Below are 10,721 nucleotides of genomic sequence, written 5' to 3'. Positions count from 1 at the left end.
TGGGTCGGGTAGACAAAGAAGACGACTTCTCTGAAGTCGTTTTCTTTGTGTAGATAACGACTTCTCCGAAGTCGATTTTTTATCTACGTGGCGCAAAAACAGGTTTTATGAACAGTGAAGTCGACTGCTCTGAAGTCGAATTGTTAGAAATGCAATATGTTTGAAACGTTAGCTAACTAATAATATTGTTTGGGTTTTGTAGTTATTTTTAAAAAAAATCCCATACGCTTAACTTAAGTGGTAAACTGGAAAATTTGTATAGGCACAGAGGGCACACTTGTACTTTCAACAGCTAGCGAGCCAAGTCTCCGAAGCTCTTATCTATGTTTCTTCTGATTCTTATTATTACAACAACATAGAATAGGACACAGTACACAGTACACCGTTTCTTGTGTGTGTTCTAATAAGCTTTTGAAAAATGCAATTAGTGTTAGCAATAGCATCATCATGCAAACTCAATTCTTCTTCTAATTCTTGGCCTCTCCAATTCCAAATCCAACCTCACACAATTTTGGGTCGCCGCCAGCTCTGCTTCGACGGCATGTCGTCTATAGTGTGCTCTAAGTCTCAGTCTCAACCCCACGATGATTCCCTCAACTCCAACCATTTCGTTCCTTCCCAACAACCCATTTCCATTCCAAGGTTTGCTCTTCCATTACTTGACTATATTAAATGGTACTAACTAAATATGAGCATTTTTTTTTATGCCTAGTGTCCAAATTTTTATAGGTAAAAGCTATGTATTGTACACCATAAAAATGTAATCTTCTTTTTTTTTTTTTGAGGGATGCTTTGTATGACATCAAGTCTATCGACAAATTTTACAACTTTGTTCCAGACATCCTACGTGACAAATTATGATTGGTGTAACGTTAGTTTAATATGGTACCACCACCACTAACATCACTTTATAGTGTACCTTTCACCTTAGCATATATAAGTTGGGTAAAAAGATGTGAAATTTGTCATTTTTCTTGATTTATTTTAATTCTATAAACACAACTTGGTGTAAAATGTTGACGTGACAAGTTATGATTGGTAAACAATAAAGTGACATTAATCGAGAACAATTTGTCACATCAGCATGTAGTGAAAATGTCTTGAAAAAGCGTATTTGTACAATGTCACTAATGAGCTTTGACTCAAATGACACTTCCTCTTACTACAATATTGTATGAAGGGTGAGCTAGTGGATTCAAAATTCATTGGATACACGTGTAGCTTCCAATTGAAAGGAAAATTTTGTATAATGCAATTGAAGCTGCATTACAATATCAATTTTAGTTCCAATAAGTTGTTTTGAGGATTTTGATATCAATCCCTTTGATGGTTTTAGGAGTGTTAGTACCCGTTCAAAGAATTTGGAGAAAGTAGTATGCAATAATATTCTGGTCACAACTCGGCGGATGCTGTTTGCAAGTTTATTTGTGTATTCCTGTTATCATCCTTCAAGGTACTACTTATCAGGTCTGCACGGTTCAGCTTTGTGATCAATGGTAGACTAGCAATTTGTTCAAGGCCTCAAAATGTATGATTTAATTGTGTTTTGTCACTAATTGTGTTCAACTAGTATTTTTTTTGTATGAATTTCATTCAATTAGAAAATGAACCTTGAAGGAAAAAATATGATTGCCACTTTCCAGAATGTAGTAGAGTGAAACATCTGACATGTAGATCTCCAACTACACAATTTGTACATTGAGATTGTGAAAGAAAAGATTAAAGAAAATACTGGTCAGGAGAAAACTCTAGCATAACTGAGGGTGCTCCTTCTGTTATAACTAATCCGAAGTTTGATTACTTAATACTTCTCTTCTTTCTTGGTTAGATAACGGGTTTGCTTAAATATAAGTTCTTCCTTCATTACAATGGTCATTGGATCAGTGAAATATTTGGTTTGATTTTTGACTTTGGACGTATTAACTTGCTTTTGAAATGTGATTACATGTGGATATACAGCACAAGCTTTAGGGGATCCATCTGTGACAATTGAAGAAGTAACTCCTCCCGTATTTCCATCTGGCTCACTCTTCCCTGTTGAGGTTTATCATTAACTATCTTTTGTTCTTATCCTTGGTCTTTGAATCATCAATTCCAAAAGAAAATTTGAATTTTTTTCTAAGTAACATTCTCTTCTGTACAGATGTTCATGGTTGGTAAATGACGTGTCTAATTTGCAGGAAAGAATTGTCCAACTCTTTGAGAAAAACACATATTCTGTTGTCAACATTTTTGATGTGACATTGCGTCCTCAACTTAATGCTGGTGGGGTTGAGGTATATAAACAGTTAAATTAAGAATGGATTTATTTACTATCCCAAGAAAAAAAAAATTGGCTTTATGTGAATAATCTTGTATCTAGAAGCAAACTTATAAAACTAGATAGCTTCTCAAGAAATTTTCTGCTAAACTAAGCATATAGTTGTCTTGAGTTATATAATATCTTTCTATGCTTATATGCAAAAAATTGGGTGGCAGCACATATAATTTGTATTGTCCATTTTGACAGATTCCTGAAGGAAATGGTTCGGGTGTAGTTTGGGATGGACAAGGGCACATAGTAACAAATTATCATGGTAAGAGATAGTGAGTGAATTTACAAGCACAAAACACTAGATGGATGCATCTTTCCATTGAATGATGTTATCTGTATACACATGGCTTCACATTGTAGTAGGGAGCTCATGCTTGATTTAACCAGAACATCACTACATTATTTTTTAAATTTTAATTTATGTGCATTTGATAGAATTCCTCCTTGTGAGATATCTATATGCTTTTACTCTTTCCATAATGTTTAACCTTATAATTGATCATCTATCAGGTTCTTCTTGAGCAAAATAATACATCCTTCAGTATGTTTTCCATTTTAAGCACTTTTTAAAAATTTAGAGTTTATTCTCTTACGGTAGGATTTGGGAACATAATGTGCTTTTATGTACTAGTATGTGAATGTTATGCATATATTAAACTGAATCTAATCTGCTAGTCAATGATATTAAGTTCATGAACTCACTGTGAAATCCCAAGTTAACCATTATGTTCTTCTATTGCCTCAGTAATTGGTAATGCCCTTTCTAAAAATCCAAGCCCTGGCCAGGTTGTTGCACGAGTTAATATTCTAGCATCTGATGGGTGAGACATACGAAATCCTTTAGTATATAGCACCATTTTTATTTATATTATTGATGCATCCATATTTCTCATTTTCTTTTATTTCTCAAGGGTACAAAAGAATTTTGAGGGTAAATTGATTGGTGCTGACCGTGCAAAGGATCTTGCTGTCTTGAAGGTATGTTTTCTTTTGAACTTCTTGTTTCATAATAATATTTTTCATTAATTCTGCCTATGACATATCATATCCTTTAGTGGGTCCTCACCCCAGACAAAGGTGGGTCTTGATATGTTGACAGCCAGTGTAAAACTTTTCTCATATCTTATGAGCCTATGCACATGCCAGTGTGAAAGAGTTAAAGGGTGATTACATTAATGTGGAAGGAGCAAAAGGGCAAAAGGGAAGCCAAAAATGATATAAATAGAAGTTATACAGAAAGACATGGTTTATTCATAGGTAAATGGGGATATGGCCTTAGATAGGGCTGAGTGACAAAAAAGGATCCATGTAATGGACCCCAATTAAGTTTGGTTTTGTCATTGAGATTGCACACTTCCAAGTTTCATACACTACTTTCAAAATGAATGCTTAGGTATCCTCGTTCAGTCAATTAAGATCTGCATGATGGTTATCTTGGCAGTTTATGCAGTGTTTTGGTCTCATCAATCTAACAAAAAACATGCATTCTGAAAAATGTTAAGATAGAATATAAACCCATTTAGGTTGATGATGACTGTAATGATATTGTTTCTCCTCTGGTCACTTGTTTCATCCATTTATTAGTGACTATGAGTGTTAAAATCCCAAGGAAGCCTAGTGAAGAGAATTGATTTAGTTTTTCATCACGTTGGAACACCATAGTGTAGTCCTTCTGTCTTCAATGTTTAGGTTATATAAGCAAAGTTGAACCTATCTATCATAGAATTTTGGTATCCACTTACAGTCTTTATTCTTTAGCCTCAGCACAAGTTATCTTAGGCTTTCTTGGTCTTTCAACTACTTAATCTTTCACATCCAAGGTAATATATATATATATATATTTTTTTTTTTTAAAATCAATTCCTGTAAAAATCTGTTTCGTTAAAAACTCGTGCCAATTATTGTGCACTCCTTTGAAAAGATAAATAAGCAGAGGATCTGCTATCACTAGAAAACTAAATTTAGAATGTTTGTTACCAACTTAGCGAACATCTGTAAATCTGCTGTCACGAGGAACAAAATCTGTATGATCATCACCATTAAAAAGTTATATGTTATATTTCCTTGTCTCAGTTATTGTAAATCTTTGTGCTGTAGAAATAGTTGGTGTTATGCAATGCTTTGAAGTTTCTATGGAATTGGTATACCTGTGTAGCAACTAGCATTGCGATTATACTATACAGAATACAAGTAGTGGAGATATTAATATCTTTAACAAACTAGGTGGAAGCCTCTGAAGATCTGTTAAGGCCAATTAAGGTGGGGCAGTCATCTTCTCTGAGAGTGGGGCAGCAGTGTTTAGCAATTGGGAATCCATTCGGTTTTGATCATACTCTTACTGTTGGAGTTATTAGTGGACTGAATCGAGACATTTTTAGTCAATGGTGTTATGCAATGCTTTGAAGTTTCTATGGAATTGGTATACCTGTGTAGCAACTAGCATTGCGATTATACTATACAGAATACAAGTAGTGGAGATATTAATATCTTTAACAAACTAGGTGGAAGCCTCTGAAGATCTGTTAAGGCCAATTAAGGTGGGGCAGTCATCTTCTCTGAGAGTGGGGCAGCAGTGTTTAGCAATTGGGAATCCATTCGGTTTTGATCATACTCTTACTGTTGGAGTTATTAGTGGACTGAATCGAGACATTTTTAGTCAAACTGGTGTCACAATTGGTGGTGGAGTTCAAACAGATGCAGCCATTAATCCAGGGAACAGGTCAGTCAGGGACCATTCTAATCTAAATGTCTCCATTAAAAAGACCAATTCTCCTCCTTTGCCTCCTCTGCTTTAAGGAGTATCTCAGTGGATGCATTTCTCCCCTCATTGGAATTTCAGAGGTGTTCAAACTAGTGATACTTTCTTTCCATTGTTACTTGTGCACTGCCTAATGCCTACTTTTTCTTGTGACTGGCAGTGGAGGTCCTCTAATGGATTCCAAAGGAAATTTGATTGGGATTAATACTGCAATATTTACTCAAACAGGTATGCTTTCATTTTTTGGATAACAATCAGACAGTATGTTTGTTGCACCAATTTTATTAGTCTTATTAGAAAGTGTAAAATGACAGAAACCCAAAAATATTTTGAGAATGGATAATTAAGAAAACCCTTTGGAATTCTGTGTAGTGAATCAATATTTGAATGGCGCATTCCACTTCGTTAATTTCTAGGTGTATGTAAGTTCTCTAGGTGTAGCCTTTATTTGGCGTTATTGAACTCCATCCATACATGGCATACGAAGGAACCACTTCCTATAGTATTGAGTGTTGTACTTCTGTTCTTGGATGGCAGGGACATCTGCTGGTGTAGGCTTTGCCATCCCTTCCTCAACTGTATTAAAGATTGTACCTCAGTTGATCCAATTTGGCAAAGTAAGTGGTCTTACTAAATATTTGTTCAGGTCGAATTATCATTATGTTATATTTTGCTAGAAAATATACGTAACACAACCTCCACCTATATGAAACTTCATTTTAATATTAATCTTGTTATTGAGGTTCAAGTCATAACCCAGTGGTAGCGAGTAGTGACACCCTTTGTAGTGCTTGCTGTTTGTGGCTCGAACCCCACCTCCCCCTCCCCCACTATCTATCCATCAAAAAATATATATTAACCTTGTTACTTTTTATCTTATATCCTTAGTAGTTTTTTCTGCATTTTGACAATGACATTGCCTTTGTGAACAAAGAATCACAACTCATTTGGTAATAGTAAAGTTTTGTATTCTGTTTCAACCGAGATGCTCTAAAATCTACAAACCTACCTATCTAATACTTTCTCTATCTTAGGTTGTTCGAGCTGGTTTGAATGTGGAGATTGCTCCAGACCTGGTTGCAAATCAACTTAACGTTCGAAATGGAGCTCTCATTCTGCTGGTATCCCTTCAGAGTTTTGAGATTGCATATTGATTGATTTTCCCTTTTTGCCGTACTGTTATCTGATTATTTACATTTCTCATCTGATAATTTATTTCGGATGATTTTCTGATTACCGAAGCTTATCCTATGGTACTGTAGGTCCCTGGAAACAGTCTTGCAGCAAAGGCTGGGCTGCTACCAACTACAAGGGGTTTTGCTGGTAATATAATGCTTGGAGATATCATTGTTGCAGTTGACAACAAATCTGTGAGCTCTCTCTTTCTAAAACTGTTCCCTTTTTCTATTTATGCATTCTAATATGCTGCTTGTTAATAGAAGATGCAAGATTAAGTATTATATATCATTAAAGTTAAGATATCCTTCAAAAAAAATTGCACACTTGGTGCTGCTGGAGAAAAGTCCGCCAGGAATCAATTTATAACCTGTGCAGAGTTCACAATTTTTTACTTGATCCTTTGCACTCTGAGATATATATATATATATATATTAATTTCACTCTTCTTGGATGATAACTGATAAGATAGAAATTTAAGAACTTTAGGGTTAAACAAACCTAGTTTCACATACGGTGGGTTTGCCAGCCTGACAAGGAGTACTCATGTGGAACATAATTAGAACTGCATTCTGCTAATATGTAATTTTGTACTCTGAAATATAGCAGCAAAAGGTGTGATGTATTTTTCAATTAGTCTTATACATCCTATCCTCAGGTAAAAAGCAAAGCAGAGCTGTACAAAGTGTGGGATGACTATAATGTGGGGGATAAAGTAGTCTTGAAAATTCTGAGAGGCAGTGAGTATGTGGAGCTACCTGTAGTATTGGAGGAAAAGAGTTTGTGACAGGTTCTGTTGATGTTGAGTTTTACAAGATATCATCATTTCGTTTTGTTCTGTATACTAGGAAAACAACTGTGCTGTAGTTCTTTGTTTTTTTTTTTTTTTTGGAGAAACCAAACCCGAAAGGGCCCAGGTAGTTAGTTAATTTAAATGATAAACTGTTGTACACATTATTATTATTATTCTATTTGTGGAAGTGGCTGATTCCGGATGTACTGATACTTTTCGATTATTGAGCAAGAGCTGAGCAATTTATGTTTTTTTTTTTTTTTTTTTTTTTTGGTTAACTTATATGTGACAAAGAGTCAAAAACAAGTTTGTTGATCCCAAGGAAATGAAATTATTCTAATACACTATTGTGCTTTGGTTAGCATCTAACATGGGCACTTACTTCCCATGACATATGAACTCACACAATTGAATCGAGACAATTATTAGTATCTTTAGATGATTTGAATACCCAAATCCATCATTAGGTACAGAAAATTGAATCATTTGAGAAACTTGGATAAGCTAGCACAAGTCGTAGCATAGTAGCTCAGCTTCAGCTTGTGCAGGAGCCTAACTAGTTTTGTTCACTACACCGACTAATTGCTTTATGATTTAGTGGCCTCTTAACAATATGATATTAAGTTTCTCAACTTCTATCTAAAAAAAAACAAAGAGGTAAGTTTCTCAATGGATTATGTCAAAACAGCTATTTGTTGCCTTGTGCAATTCTTACACCTAATTAATCTAAGCCTAACACTGTCCTTATCACCTCAAACCACACTGCATCTTCTGAGAACAGCGTGCAGCATCATGTGTCCCATGGCGAAATACTGAGCGTTACTAGAGAAAGATAAAGCACACAGCATTTTCCAAATTTTCTTCCATTGTCGTTTCTAGTATCTCATTGTATCCAACCAACAACTTCTGGTTAAAATGTTTGTGTTAGCAATCTCTAAATATGCGTTTTTTAAAAGTAATAATAATGCGTATTGAAAAGGAAATTTTTAAAATGTTAGGCGTGTCAAAAAATGTTGTTTATGTCAATTTAGCTTTTAGACAATCGTGTGTGTTTAATAGTTTGTTTGTTTCTCAAAAAGAAAAAGAAAAAGTGGATGTTGTCATTTGAGTGTAACTCTTTCCCATTACTTATAACCCCACTCTACTACTACAAGAGTTAGACCCTTCTATAATGATACCTTGAATTAAGTAATGTGTTTGAACTTGGTGAGAGTATGATTGTGTGTATGTTCAGGACTCATAATATATACCAATAAATTTTAAAAATACAAAGATACTAGCCTATATATACATTAAAGAAGAAAATATAGATAAATAAATAATAATAAAAATGAGTCATACTAAGGACATAACAAAATGTCTTAACAATATCACAACATTCTTAAATTAGCATGTTAGCTCACACATGGGCCCATCACAATTTTTAATTTAAATTTTCTGGTATGCTAATTTGAAATTTTTGTGAATTTTTGTTATGTCCACAATATTATCCTAAAAATTGATTGCAAAAACCCACACTACACCATTTTCTTAATCAATATTTCAATGTGATAAATGAGTTTGGTTTATAAGTGAGTTTTAGTAAATTCAATTGGTTAAGTTTCTAATAGTTGAATAAAAGATCTGAGATTCAATGCACATTTATACCAAAAACAGATTATTGTCTTAGTTTGATAATAAAAAGTTTGGATAAAGAGCTTCTTTTGCTTAGTTCATGAGGCCTCTTCGTTTAAAAAAAAAAAAAAAAACAGATTTCAATGTAATATCTATTAATAAAGAATTTTCCTTAGTTCATGAGGCCTCTTCATTTACCAAAAAAAAAAAAAAAAGAGATCAATGTAATAACTATTAGGTGTGCAGTATTTCAATAGCGTTTTGGGTAGCTTTGTTTACAAATCCTGGTGCCTTCATCTTTAGTGTCATGAAGCGGCAGAGAATAGAAATGGAGGACAGAGAGAGGCAGAGAACGGAGAGAGCAGAGAGGGCAGAAAGGAGAGATGTTCTGAGGCTGCAGCAGGGAAACGTGAGAGCAGAGAAGAGGAGAGTGCGGAGGCAGAGAATTGACATAATCAGCGGTCTACCGGACTGTCTCCTCATCCACATCCTCTCCTTTCTCCCAACTCGAGACGCTGTTCTCACAGGCATTTTATCGAGCAGGTGGAGGCCTCTCTGGAAACTCGTCCCAGTTCTTCACTTGGACCAGATGCAACATCGTCCCATGTTAAGATGGGTGGTGGATGACGCTTTCCCCTTTGTGGATACAGTATCGAGGATCTGGACACTTCGCAACGCAGCCATTCCCTTACGCAAGTTTCTCCTCCATTGGTCCTTGGATTGTGACTCATTATACGTCCACACATTGGTCCGAGACACCATTCTGCGTGGCGGTGGCGTTAGAAAACCTCCCCTGCTTAGTTGAATCAGTCCTTGATGTTGAAAAAAGTAATTTTGAGAATATTGAAGATGATGCAAAGAGGGTATGGGATTTCATGCGACCACTCTATAATGTTATGTCCATGAAATTGTGCATAAGCACCGCAGAGGTAAGGGCACATTACAATTTTTTTATGCTCTAACTCTTTTATCATTATCAATTTGCTACTATAGTTGATAATATTATTGTGAGGGAATTGTGACTTTGTGAAATTGTCATATTGTTATGTGGTCATGCAGATCCTCTGGAATGCTTATAATTCCAAAAAAAAAAAAAAAAGAGTTCAATGTAATAACTATTAGGTGTGCAGTATTTCAATAGCGTTTTGGCCCTTTTGGGTAGCTTTGTTTACAAATCCTGGTGCCTTCATCATTAGTGTCATGAAGCGGCAGAGAATAGAAATGACCGTAAACGACCTTTCGAGCTCGAGTACAAACTCCGGATAAACACCCCGGCTCTCGAGTACTTTTATTTCCATGGTCGTTTGGGCGACAATGTTGAGTTAGAAAACCTCCCCTGCTTAGTTGAATCAGTCCTTGATGTTGAAAAAAGTAATTTTGAGAATATTGAAGATGATGCAAAGAGGGTATGGGATTTCATGCGACCACTCTATAATGTTATGTCCATGAAATTGTGCATAAGCACCGCAGAGGTAAGGGCACATTACAATTTTTTTATGCTCTAACTCTTTTATCATTATCAATTTGCTACTATAGTTGATAATATTATTGTGAGGGAATTGTGACTTTGTGAAATTGTCATATTGTTATGTGGTCATGCAGATCCTCTGGAATGCTTATAATGATAATGATCTTCCCATGTTTCATAATTTGTCTTCCTTGAAGATTAATGGTAATCCTTGGCTTTGGTCTAAGTGTTATGCATGGCATGCGATATATTTCTTGCTTTCTCGGGCTCCAAAGCTACAAGTACTTGTCTTTGAATTGCATCCCCATTGTCTCAGGAGTTGTTATGCACCTAAAGATCGGTTGGAGGAGCCATTGGATGTCCCTGAATGTCTGTCATCACACCTTACAACATGTCATTATAAAACCCTTTTAGGAAAAAATTTTGAAATGGAAATTGTTAGAAAAATCCTGAAGGCAGCAAGAGTGTTAAAGACAATGAATATAACCGTTGAAAGTCATCTAAGCTCGAAGGCAAAGCTTCGTATTTGCCAGAAGTTAATGAAGTTCCGAAGGAGCTCTAAAACTTGTCAAATTGCGTTTGAGTAAGGATATTTCTG

General features: G+C 35.3%; 1 protein-coding gene and 1 non-coding gene across 2 annotated transcripts; both read left to right on the top strand.

The window, feature by feature from the left end:
- The first annotated feature begins 376 nt into the window (after positions 1-376).
- LOC111996880 (protease Do-like 8, chloroplastic) lies at positions 377-7,253 on the top strand. The gene is made up of 13 exons (XM_024028924.2): positions 377-642; positions 1,337-1,467; positions 1,960-2,042; positions 2,181-2,276; positions 2,510-2,576; positions 3,060-3,135; positions 3,226-3,292; positions 4,816-5,033; positions 5,233-5,300; positions 5,610-5,689; positions 6,107-6,193; positions 6,335-6,442; positions 6,907-7,253. The coding sequence occupies exons 1-13, from the start codon at positions 419-421 to the stop codon at positions 7,033-7,035; spliced, it is 1,434 nt and encodes a 477-aa protein (XP_023884692.2). The 5' UTR covers positions 377-418; the 3' UTR covers positions 7,036-7,253.
- Positions 7,254-9,787: 2,534 nt separating this feature from the next.
- On the top strand, positions 9,788-10,519 carry LOC111996859 (uncharacterized). The gene is made up of 3 exons (XR_010628538.1): positions 9,788-10,127; positions 10,258-10,327; positions 10,440-10,519. It is a non-coding gene; the product is annotated as an uncharacterized LOC111996859 (transcript).
- The last annotated feature ends 202 nt before the right edge of the window (positions 10,520-10,721 follow it).

The sequence above is a fragment of the Quercus suber genome, unplaced genomic scaffold (genome assembly GCF_002906115.3).
Source record: "Quercus suber isolate HL8 unplaced genomic scaffold, Cork oak 2.0 scaffold_5, whole genome shotgun sequence".
In the NCBI taxonomy this organism is placed as follows: Eukaryota; Viridiplantae; Streptophyta; class Magnoliopsida; order Fagales; family Fagaceae; genus Quercus; species Quercus suber.
Note: the sequence above shows the minus strand (reverse complement) of the source record. Positions and strands in the feature narration are given on the sequence as shown.